This window comes from Coregonus clupeaformis, chromosome 12 (assembly GCF_020615455.1).
Source record: "Coregonus clupeaformis isolate EN_2021a chromosome 12, ASM2061545v1, whole genome shotgun sequence".
NCBI lineage: Eukaryota > Metazoa > Chordata > Actinopteri > Salmoniformes > Salmonidae > Coregonus > Coregonus clupeaformis.
The window spans coordinates 17,459,435-17,471,803 of NC_059203.1; the positions used below are offsets into that span (position 1 = coordinate 17,459,435).

Here is a 12,369-nt window from a genome sequence, read left to right on the forward strand (position 1 = left end):
GGTTATATGGGTGTTATGAGTCTATAGTATTTAGATGGCAGCGGGGGTTATATGGGTGTTATGAGTCTATAGTATTCAGATGGCAGCGGGGTTATATGGGTGTTATGAGTCTATAGTATTTAGATGGCAGCGGGGGTTATATGGGTGTTATGAGTCTATAGTATTTAGATGGCAGCGGGGGTTATATGGGTGTTATGAGTCTATAGTATTTAGATGGCAGCGGGGGTTATATGGGTGTTATGAGTCTATAGTATTTAGATGGCAGCGGGGTTATATGGGTGTTATGAGTCTATAGTATTTAGATGGCAGCGGGGGTTATATGGGTGTTATGAGTCTATAGTATTTAGATGGCAGCGGGGGTTATATGGGTGTTATGAGTCTATAGTATTTAGATGGCAGCGGGGGTTATATGGGTGTTATGAGTCTATAGTATTTAGATGGCAGCGGGGGTTATATGGGTGTTATGAGTCTATAGTATTTAGATGGCAGCGGGGTTATATGGGTGTTATGAGTCTATAGTATTTAGATGGCAGCGGGGGTTATATGGGTGTTATGAGTCTCTAGTATTTAGATGGCAGCGGGGGTTATATGGGTGTTATGAGTCTATAGTATTTAGATGGCAGCGGGGTTATATGGGTGTTATGAGTCTATAGTATTTAGATGGCAGCGGGGGTTATATGGGTGTTATGAGTCTATAGTATTTAGATGGCAGCGGGGGTTATATGGGTGTTATGAGTCTATAGTATTTAGATGGCAGCGGGGGTTATATGGGTGTTATGAGTCTATAGTATTTAGATGGCAGCGGGGGTTATATGGGTGTTATGAGTCTATAGTATTTAGATGGCAGCGGGGGTTATATGGGTGTTATGAGTCTATAGTATTTAGATGGCAGCGGGGGTTATATGGGTGTTATGAGTCTATAGTATTTAGATGGCAGCGGGGTTATATGGGGGTTATGAGTCTATAGTATTTAGATGGCAGCGGGGGTTATATGGGGGTTATGAGTCTATAGTATTTAGATGGCAGCGGGGGTTATATGGGTGTTATGAGTCTCTAGTATTCAGATGGCAGCGGGGGTTATATGGGTGTTATGAGTCTCTAGTATTTAGATGGCAGCGGGGGTTATATGGGGGTTATGAGTCTCTAGTATTCAGATGGCAGCGGGGGTTATATGGGTGTTATGAGTCTCTAGTATTTAGATGGCAGCGGGGTTATATGGGTGTTATGAGTCTATAGTATTTAGATGGCAGCGGGGGTTATATGGGTGTTATGAGTCTATAGTATTTAGATGGCAGCGGGGGTTATATGGGTGTTATGAATCTATAGTATTTAGATGGCAGCGGGGGTTATATGGGTGTTATGAGTCTATAGTATTTAGATGGCAGCGGGGTTATATGGGTGTTATGAGTCTATAGTATTTAGATGGCAGCGGGGGTTATATGGGTGTTATGAGTCTATAGTATTTAGATGGCAGCGGGGGTTATATGGGTGTTATGAGTCTATAGTATTTAGATGGCAGCGGGGGTTATATGGGTGTTATGAGTCTATAGTATTTAGATGGCAGCGGGGGTTATATGGGTGTTATGAGTCTATAGTATTTAGATGGCAGCGGGGGTTATATGGGTGTTATGAGTCTATAGTATTTAGATGGCAGCGGGGGTTATATGGGTGTTATGAGTCTATAGTATTTAGATGGCAGCGGGGGTTATATGGGTGTTATGAGTCTATAGTATTTAGATGGCAGCGGGGGTTATATGGGTGTTATGAGTCTATAGTATTTAGATGGCAGCGGGGGTTATATGGGTGTTATGAGTCTATAGTATTTAGATGGCAGCGGGGGTTATATGGGTGTTATGAGTCTATAGTATTTAGATGGCAGCGGGGGTTATATGGGTGTTATGAGTCTATAGTATTTAGATGGCAGCGGGGGTTATATGGGTGTTATGAGTCTATAGTATTTAGATGGCAGCGGGGGTTATATGGGTGTTATGAGTCTATAGTATTTAGCTCATCTACACATCAAAGTGCCAGCTACTCCACTCTCAGGGGGATGCCAGCCGGGTATTTGTTGCTTCTTTATTTGCCTCAACTCCAATTCTTCCCATGTTCTCTCCACTGGCTCTCTTCTGTACACCTAAATATGACAGATTAAGGACTTCACTTGCGTCGTCAAACTTCACACTCAGAAGGGGAATCCAGCCAGGGGATAGTGTTGATTGCTCTGTTATTTGGCTCAACTCCACTCCCTCCGTCTCCTTCCCGCTCTTATTAGCTGGTGTGTGTAAGTAGTCTCCCTGTTGTGTATAGCTAAATATCACTGGCAATACTTTAGTTATGCATCTACAGGCCCTTTTATACAGGGTGTTTGAGTCAGTAAGCTATGAACACAGGAATGTGAACCCATGATGGGCTATGCTATGCTTTGTCATACCAACTAAACTATTACTAGAGTACTATTCAATCAAATGAAGTGAGACTATGACTTAATTTTTAAGCTGACACCTCCCCCTGTGTAACTGGTGGGATCTGAACCCCGGTCTCCCACTCAAGAAACCAAGATCTTAACCCTTTTAAGAGCAAGAGGAATGTGCCTCTTGGACCGAGGGTGACACTGATCTTAAGTCGCAGGCAGGGCTACCTGAGTCCCGACTCACCTCCGCTACAATTGGAAGAGGGAGCATTTCCTTGAGTGACTTTTACTGTTTAGCTAATACCTTACTTCGAAGAGAGCGTTGTCTCCTTGACCTCTAACCCCTCCCAGAGTTTCTGCTCCTGGAGAACGTGGTTCACCACTTCAGCTACCCGTGCATCCTGGACCTGAAGATGGGCACACGTCAGCACGGGGACGATGCCTCGGAGGAGAAGGCTGCCAGGCAGATGAAGAAGTGTGAACAGAGCACCTCCGCCACCCTGGGGGTACGTGTCTGTGGGATGCAGGTGAGTCCAGGGGTTTTCTATGTCTTTTTAAACTTTAATTCACCTGAAAGTGTAAAGCTCTCTTTTGCAAAGGAGACCTAGCCAAGACAACAGCAAGCATGCCAGCATACAGTGCCTTTGGAAAGTATTCAGACCCCTTTACTTTTTCCACATTTTGTTACGTTACAGCCTTATTCTAAAATTGATTAAATTGTTTTTTCCCCTCATCAATCTACACACAATACCCCATAATGACAAAGCAAAAACAGGTTTTTAGAAATATCAAATTTACATAAGTATTCAGACCCTTTACTCAGTACTTTGTTGAAGCAACTTTGGCAGCGATTACAGCCTCAAGTCTTCTTGGGTATGACGGTAAAAGCTTGGCACACCTGTATTTGGGGAGTTTCTCCCATTCTTCTCTGCAGATCCTCTCAAGCTCTGTCAGGTTGGATGGAGAGTGTCACTGCACAGCTATTTTCAGGTCTCTCCAGAGATGTTAGATCGGGTTCAAGTCCGGGCTCTGGCTGGGCCACTCAAGGACATTCAGAGACTTGTCACGAAGCCACTCCTGCGTTGTCTTGGCTGTGTGCTTAGAGTCGTTGTCCTGTTGGAAGGTCCTGAGTGCTCTGGAGCAGGTTTTCATCAAGGATCTCTCTGTACTTTGCTCCGTTCATCTTTGAATCGATCCTGACTAGTCTCCCAGTCCCTGCTGCTGAAAAACATCCCCACAGCATGATGCTGCCACCACCATGCTTCACCGTAGGGATGGTGCCAGGTTTCCTCCAGACGTGACGCTTGGCATTCAGGCCAAAGAGTTAAGTCTTGTTTTCATCAAACCAGATAATCTTGTTTCTCATGGTCAGAGTCCTTTAGGTGCCTTTTGGCAAACTCCAAGCGGGCTGTCAAGTGCCTTTCACTGAGGAGTGGCTTCCGTCTGGCCACTCTACCATAAAGGCCTGATTAGTGGAGTGCTGCAGAGATGGTTGTCCTTCTGGAAGGTTCTCCCATCTCCACAGAGGAACTCTAGAGCTCTGTCAGAGTGACCATCAGATTCTTGGTCACCTCACTGACCAAGGCCCTTCTCCCCCGATTGCTCAGTTTGGCCGGGCGGCCATCTCTAGGAAGAGTCTTGGTGGTTCCAAACTTCTTCCATTTAAGAATGATGGAGGCCACTGTGTTCTTGGGGACCTTCAATGCTGCAGAAATATTTTGGTACCCTTCCCCAGAGATGTGCATCGACACAATCCTGTCTCGGCGCTCTACGGACAATTCCTTCAACCTCATGGCTTGGTTTTTGCTCTGACATGCACTGTCAACTGTGGGACCTTATATAGACAGGTGTGTGCCTTTTCAAATAATGTCCAATCAATTGAATTTACCACAAGTGGACTTCAATCAAGTTATAGAAACATCAAGGATGATCAATGGAAACAGGATGCACCTGAGCTCAATTTCGAGTCTCATAGCAAAAGGTCTGAATACTTAAGCAAATAAGGTATTTCTGTTTTTTATTTGTTATAAATTCTCAAAACCTGTTTTCGCTTTGTCAATATGGGGTATTGTGTGTAGATTGCTGAGAAAAAAATATATTTAATCCATTTTAGAATAAGGCTGTAGCGTAACAAAATATGGGAAAGGTCAAGGGGTCTGAATACTTTCCGAAGGAGCTGTAGGCTACCACTTAGAATGCATGCCCAATGCAGTGCTTCGTTCTACATTGTTTGCTAGTTTGGGTATCAGTAAGGATGGCTTACACAGTAGCTACAGCTCCGTAGATCCCTTACTCCGTAGATCCCTTACTCCGTAGATCCCTTACTCCCTAGATCCCTTACTCCGTAGATCCCTTACTCCGTAGATCCCTTACTCCGTAGATCCCTTACGCCGTAGATCCCTTACTCCGTATCTCTTCATATTGATTCTACTAACACCTGGGCTGACACAGAGATCCCACAACAGGAAGCCGAGCAGGACAGGAGGGATACTGAGTATCCTATCAAGTTAGAAACAAGAGACAACTGGGACATACTGCACTTTATTGCCCATTCGGTTGGAACTGAATTTCACCTTCCTCCTTGATCCCAACACCCCCAGACACACACACAAACACACACACACACACACACACACACACACACACACACACCACGAATTCCAGAGGGACGGACGCCGTGATTGTCTGTTCACAATGTAGCGCCTGTAACACTAGCAGGGACAATAGCCCCCAGCATTGATCCCAACGTCCAGCTTCAGAAGGCCTCCTCTCCTCCTCCATTTGTATGGTTTTGTTCTCTCTCTCTCCCCCATAAATCAGAATGACTCACCATGTTCTGTTGTGTTTTTCTGTCCCCCCCTCTGTGTTCTGTTTTAATGGTACAGGTCTAACCTCTGTACTCTCTGTCTGCATCCCAAATGGCACCCTATTCCCTCCGTAGTGCACTACCCCTATGTGCCCTGGTCAAAAGTAGTGCACTTTGTAGGGAATAGGGTGTCATTTGGGACGGAGCCTCTGTGTGTTGTGTAGTACCGGGTGTAACCTCTTATCTCTGTGTTTTATGGTCCAGGTATATCCTCTTATCTCTGTGTTCTATGATCCAGGTATATCCTCTTATCTCTGTGTTCTATGGTCCAGGTATATCCTCTTATCTCTGTGTTCTATGGTCCAGGTATATCCTCTTATCTCTGTGTTCTATGGTCCAGGTATATCCTCTTATCTCTGTGTTCTATGGTCCAGGTATATCCTCTTATCTCTGTGTTCTATGGTCCAGGTATATCCTCTTATCTCTGTGTTTTATGGTCCAGGTATATCCTCTTATCTCTGTGTTCTATGGTCCAGGTATATCCTCTTATCTCTGTGTTCTATGGTCCAGGTATATCCTCTTATCGCTGTGTTTTATGGTCCAGGTATATCCTCTTATCTCTGTGTTTTATGGTCCAGGTATATCCTCTTATCTCTGTGTTCTATGGTCCAGGTATATCCTCTTATCTCTGTGTTTTATGGTCCAGGTATATCCTCTTATCTCTGTGTTTTATGGTCCAGGTATATCCTCTTATCTCTGTGTTCTATGGTCCAGGTATATCCTCTTATCTCTGTGTTTTATGGTCCAGGTATATCCTCTTATCTCTGTGTTCTATGATCCAGGTATATCCTCTTATCTCTGTGTTTTATGGTCCAGGTATATCCTCTTATCTCTGTGTTCTATGGTCCAGGTATATCCTCTTATCTCTGTGTTCTATGATCCAGGTATATCCTCTTATCTCTGTGTTCTATGGTCCAGGTATATCCTCTTATCTCTGTGTTTTATGGTCCAGGTATATCCTCTTATCTCTGTGTTTTATGGTCCAGGTATATCCTCTTATCTCTGTGTTTTATGGTCCAGGTATATCCTCTTATCTCTGTGTTCTATGGTCCAGGTATATCCTCTTATCTCTGTGTTCTATGATCCAGGTGTAACCTCACATCTGTGGTTCTATGGTCCAGGTGTAACCTGTTTCTCTGTGGTTCTATGGTCCAGGTGTAACCTGTTTCTCTGTGGTTCTATGGTCCAGGTGTACCTCTGTTCTCTCTGTGGTTCTATGGTCCAGGTGTAACCTCTGTTCTCTCTGTGGTTCTATGGTCCAGGTGTAACCTCTGTTCTCTCTGTGGTTCTATGGTCCAGGTGTAACCTCTGTTCTCTCTGTGGTTCTATGGTCCAGGTGTAACCTCTGTTCTCTCTGTGGTTCTATGGTCCAGGTGTAACCTCTGTTCTCTCTGTGGTTCTATGGTCCAGGTGTACCAGATGGACACGGGCCACTATCTGTGCAGGAACAAGTACTACGGCCGCAGCCTGTCCATCGAGGGCTTCCGCCATGCCCTCTACCAGTTCATGCACAACGGGACGTCGCTCAGGAAGGATCTGTTTGAGCCCATGCTGTGTAAGCTACGCAGCCTGAAGGCCGTTCTTGAGAGACAGACCACCTACCGTTTCTACTCCTCCTCCCTGCTCATCATCTATGAGGGGAAGGAGCCTGAGCTGGCCCACGTCTGGCAGAAAGCACCACAGGAAACCTGGCAGCAGAAAGCATCACCACCACAGGCCCCGGCAGAGCCCTGGGAAAACCAGAAACCACCAGCACCACAGCCAGCAGCTGAGGTGCCCTCAGAGAAGGAGGTGGTGGTCAACCCAGGGGTAGGAATCCAAGGTGTCCAAGGACCGGGGTTAGGAGTGAGGCTCCAAGGTGTCCAAGGACCGGGGTTAGGAGTGAGGCTCCAAGGTGTCCAAGGACCGGGGTTAGGAGTGGGGCTCCAAGGGGTCCAAGGACCGGGGTTAGGAGTGGGGCTCCAAGGTGTCCAAGGACCGGGGTTAGGAGTGAGGCTCCAAGGTGTCCAAGGACCGGGGTTAGGAGTGAGGCTCCAAGGTGTCCAAGGACCGGGGTTAGGAGTGAGGCTCCAAGGTGTCCAAGGACCGGGGGTTAGGAGTGAGGGCTCCAAGGGGTCCAAGGACCGGGGTTAGGAGTGAGGCTCCAAGGTGTCCAAGGACCGGGGTTAGGAGTGAGGCTCCAAGGTGTCCAAGGACCGGGGTTAGGAGTGAGGCTCCAAGGTGTCCAAGGACCGGGGTTAGGAGTGAGGCTCCAAGGTGTCCAAGGACCGGGGTTAGGAGTGAGGCTCCAAGGGGTCCAAGGACCGGGGTTAGGAGTGAGGCTCCAAGGGGTCCAAGGACCGGGGTTAGGAGTGAGGCTCCAAGGGGTCCAAGGACCGGGGTTAGGAGTGGGGCTCCAAGGTGTCCAAGGACCGGGGTTAGGAGTGGGGCTCCAAGGTGGAGTCCTCCAAGGTGTCCAAGGACCGGGGTTAGGAGTGAGGCTCCAAGGTGGTGTCCAAGGACCGGGGTTAGGAGTGGGGCTCCAAGGTGTCCAAGGACCGGGGTTAGGAGTGGGGCTCCAAGGTGGAGTCCTCCAAGGTGTCCAAGGACCGGGGTTAGGAGTGGGGCTCCAAGGTGGAGTCCTCCAAGGTGTCCAAGGACCGGGGTTAGGAGTGAGGCTCCAAGGTGGAGTCCTCCAAGGTGTCCAAGGACCGGGGTTAGGAGTGGGGCTCCAAGGTGGAGTCCTCCAAGGTGTCCAAGGACCGGGGTTAGGTGTGGGGCTCCAAGGTGGAGTCCTCCAAGGTGTCCAAGGACCGGGGTTAGGTGTGGGGCTCCAAGGTGGAGTCCTCCAAGGTGTCCAAGGACCGGGGTTAGGAGTGGGGCTCCAAGGTGGAGTCCTCCAAGGGGCCCATGGACTGACAGAAGCCCCTCTCCAGCCCCTCCAGCTGCCCCAGGCTGTACCATCTCCACCAGAATGCCCCCCCCCCCCCACCACTCCACAGCCACAGCAGCCCCACCATGAGCCTCTCTTGCCCCCTCCACCTCTGCCCTCAGACCCCCACGCCCCCTCTCCCCCGCTACCATGCCCCTCCAGCCCTAGCATAAGTGTGGACGTCCGCATGATAGACTTTGCCCACAGCACCTTCAAAGGTTTCCGTGACGACCAGACAGTGCACGACGGGCCGGATCGGGGCTACGTGTTTGGACTGGAGAGCCTCATCAAGATCCTGGAGGGCCTCAGGGAGGAGAACCTGTAGCAGCCGAACCTGGGACTGCGTCTCAAATGGATGGAAACCTCTATTCCCTATATAGTGCACAACTTTTGACCAGGGCCCACAGGGTGTTAGCGTGTCTTCTTCCTCTTGAAAAAATAAGTTACAAAATAAAACCCAGGCTGCTTCCAAAAAAGGCACCTATTCCTATAAGGATCGTGTGAAAAGTAAAGTACTATGTAGGGATTGGCGTGCCATTTGGAACGTACCAAACATCATTCAGGAGAAGGAAAGCTGTACATGACACATCTTCATCCTCCCTCTTCAGATGTCCTCCTCCCCACTACCCTATCCTCAATTATTCTATTTTGGAGAAAACAGGAAACAAAAATAAAGAAAGAAACCGTGAGACGTTTTGGAGAAAGAAAAGCACATTATTAATCTGTAATAATGAGGACCTGATGGAGCAGTGATCTGTAATAATGAGGACCTGATGGAGCAGTGATCTGTAATAATGAGGACCTGATGGAGCAGTGATCTGTAATAATTAGGACCTTATGGAGCAGTGATCTGTAATAATGAGGACCTGACTGAGCAGTGATGTGTAATAATGAGGACCTGATGGAGCAGTGATCTGTAATAATGAGGACCTGATGGAGCAGTGATCTGTAATAATGAGGACCTGATGGAGCAGTGATCTGTAATAATGAGGACCTGATGGAGCAGTGATCTGTAATAATGAGGACCTGATGGAGCAGTGATCTGTAATAATGAGGACCTGATGGAGCAGTGATGTGTAATAATTAGGATCTGATGGAGCAGTGATCTGTAATAATGAGGACCTGATGGAGCAGTGATCTGTAATAATGAGGACCTGATGGAGCAGTGATCTGTAATAATGAGGACCTGATGGAGCTGTGATGTGTATTCATAAGGATCTGACGGAGCAGTGATGGAATGGATGGAAGGCCGCTGTATGTCTATGCTACTGTCTGACAGTAAAGGTGAAAGGTTGTGACCTTAAACTGTAAAGGACAATCATTTCTGACTGTTGTGCTCCTCCTAGATTAGAGACACGTGAGAAACGTAAAGGGAGCATCTACAGGCCTGTGTGTATCCTATTAATCATCCTGGACAGAAATGGCTGCCATTCCTCTGAGGGAAACATAAAAAGGGCAATGTCTGCCTTGTGGGTTTGTCGCCACTGTGTGGCCAACTGAAGTATTGCATTGAAGAAAGGCACAGGATGAGGTCAGGGTTTGGTTTTGAAGGTAGCGCAGCCACTGCTCAGAGCAAGGCCAGGTCCTGTCTCTGTCCCAAATGGCATCCTTATTCCCTTTATAGTGCACTACTTTTGACCAGGGCCCATAGGGAAACCCATAGGGCTCTGGTCAAAAGTAGTGCACTATATAGGAGATGGGTGCCATTTGGGACATATCCCTGTCTCTGCTGTGGGACTGGTAGAGAGACTGAAGTGGGGGTGGGGGGGGGGGGGGGACTTAGCTAAATCTCCATACAGCTGTATTCCTATCAGGGGTTTAATAAATGTGCAGCTTACACGGTGATGTTTGTCATGAAAACGTTACTGTGAAGAAAGCAAGGGTTAATATATACTTGGCCCTACTTCTTAATAAGAGGTTGAAAAATACATAAAACCCAGGGCACCTCCGAAATGGCACCCTATTCCCTATGTAGTGCATTACTTTTGATCAGAGCCTTATGGGTATCCCTGGTCATAAGTAGTGCACTACATAATGGACTAGGCCCCAGCCTTCAGGCTTCAATTGAAATACAACACAGCTCACATGGTCATCTAATTTATTAAAAGTCAAAGTTTTATTATGTTGCTTTTTATAGTTAGTATCTCTTATTCCTTAGAGCCAACGACCGTTTCATTTAAAGGTATCCAACTCATTTTCGAACGTTGCTATGGGCACAGCCAAACAACGGAAGTGAATTAGTTGACTTCCGCTTTACTTCCCTACCGCGGTGCGCCAATTGGCAAACTTGACAGAGTCATTTATTTGAGTCAAAGAGATTAAAAGTCAAGTAAACAAGTATAAGTGTAATGTTATATTATATTATTGAATTCAAGTTCGCTAACGTTAGCTATACCTACTAGTAGGCTAGTTCTGTTGTGATAATAACGTTAGCTAGACCTACTAGTAGGCTAGTTCTGTTGTGGCAGAGTTAAGGCCCGGGCCATCCACCAAGCCAATAACTATAATGATAAACTATAGGCTACATAACTTGAAAACGTTGGTGAGCATTCTCACTAGAGGGAAGTTTGTTTTTCGTTCTACAGTCCTACACATGTCAATCAACTGATCAACGCATCCTACTGCAAGCCGCTATTAATAAAGTGGTAACACAAGACCATTCAGTGTTTTCAGGGTGTTTATTGTCATAGTGACAACTGCAAATAATAGGCTACTTCAATGTACATGTCTGCCTAATGAAAAACAATATAGTAACTAGTATTTAAATGTAGCAATTCAACAACAAACGCTGTTTAGCCTGCACATATTTTACAGCATGTCATCATTGCCTCATTGCTCAAGTAGTTTGCAAGTGATTTCCATTTATCTAATGGTTGTCAATGCCTTTGGGTCTTTTTCACTGTTTTCACTCATCTCTGTATGTCCTGTGTAACTATTTGCAATGCATCAGTGCAACAATGTTCTCACGCGGCCAAAAGTGATCACAACAATGCATCAAAAGCCTGCCGTTTTTAATGCATATTCATGTCTCTCCTCAACTTTTCCCAACATGCATTTTCAATGATCTAGGCCTGTTTTACATTCAGCAATTAGCAAGAGCAAGCCTGCTTCTTTCCCCGAATAGGCTATTAGGCCTAGTATAAAAAATAATCAAAATAAATATCCTGTAGCTTTTGTAGCCTATAGCTTTTCCTGGCATTTCACGAGAAGAGGAAAATGCTTGCGTAGCCTATAGCCTGTTGCGCACAGGAACAGCTGGAAGGAAGAGAGAGGCTAGTGAAGTGGAGCCGAAGTAAGAAGCAAAATATTAGCTAGATATTAGGGCTATAGGCTAAATATTTACCTGCCAAAGTGCAAGAAAAATAAGTTAACAGATTATGAAATTGCAGATCCGTAGTGCGTCCCTCCAGGCTGTGCTCTGTGGTCCCTGGGCACGCAAAGCTTCACTATTGACTAGTCCTACGTTTTTAGACAATAGCATTATTCTACCTGGGCTACGACAACATTGTATTATTGTTATCAAGTGAGTACACCATTTTTGTCCATAGGCTGTATTGATGTAGGCTAATTTGAATAACCGCTCACACTCCTGTTTTGTTTCCTGCCGAAATAACGGAGTAGCCTACAGCCTGATAATGCAACCTTCTGGGTCTATTCTCGACCGTTTAAACGGTCCAGAAAGGTACATTAGCAGGCCACTCATATGGCGTAGGCCTATTTTGTCAGGGTGTAACCCGGTGTTGAGATATGCCGACTATAGGAAAATATGGGCTTCTCCTTTCCAACTCCCCGCCCGTTAATGCAGTAGGCTATTTTACATTCAGCAAGCGTGCATTTCTCCTCCCAATGGGATATCAGTAGACTAAAGAAAATATTTCGAAATAAATAAATGACCAACAAGATTTTGTAGTCTCGCTTTTCCTGGGACTCTACAAGATTTAAGAGGAATAGCGGTGTCAGCGGAGAGGCCAGGTGCGTCATTACGCAACAGAACAACGAAGGACAGACAGGCTCCAGATGTAGCCTGTAGCCAAAGTAAGAAGCGTATTCATATTAACCCATAATTCATAAGCTCGATGTTAGGTTTAATACTGCAGTGAATATCCAGTTAATTTACACGGCGAAAGAAACAATTGTTTCGTAGGTTAGATAGCCTACACTGTGCGCTCCTTCCCAGTCCCC

At 46.4% G+C, this 12,369-nt stretch overlaps 1 protein-coding gene across 1 annotated transcript in view; it reads left to right on the plus strand.

Moving 5' to 3' along the window:
- The window catches only part of LOC121577898 (collagen alpha-2(XI) chain), a 91,898-nt gene extending 82,062 nt beyond the window's left edge, over positions 1 to 9,836 (plus strand). The window contains 3 exon segments of the mRNA XM_041891876.2: positions 2,762 to 2,937; positions 6,687 to 7,373; positions 7,376 to 9,836. Coding sequence (XP_041747810.2) covers positions 2,762 to 2,937; positions 6,687 to 7,373; positions 7,376 to 8,512 — 2,000 coding nt within the window. The 3' untranslated portion in view covers positions 8,513 to 9,836.
- The last annotated feature ends 2,533 nt before the right edge of the window (positions 9,837 to 12,369 follow it).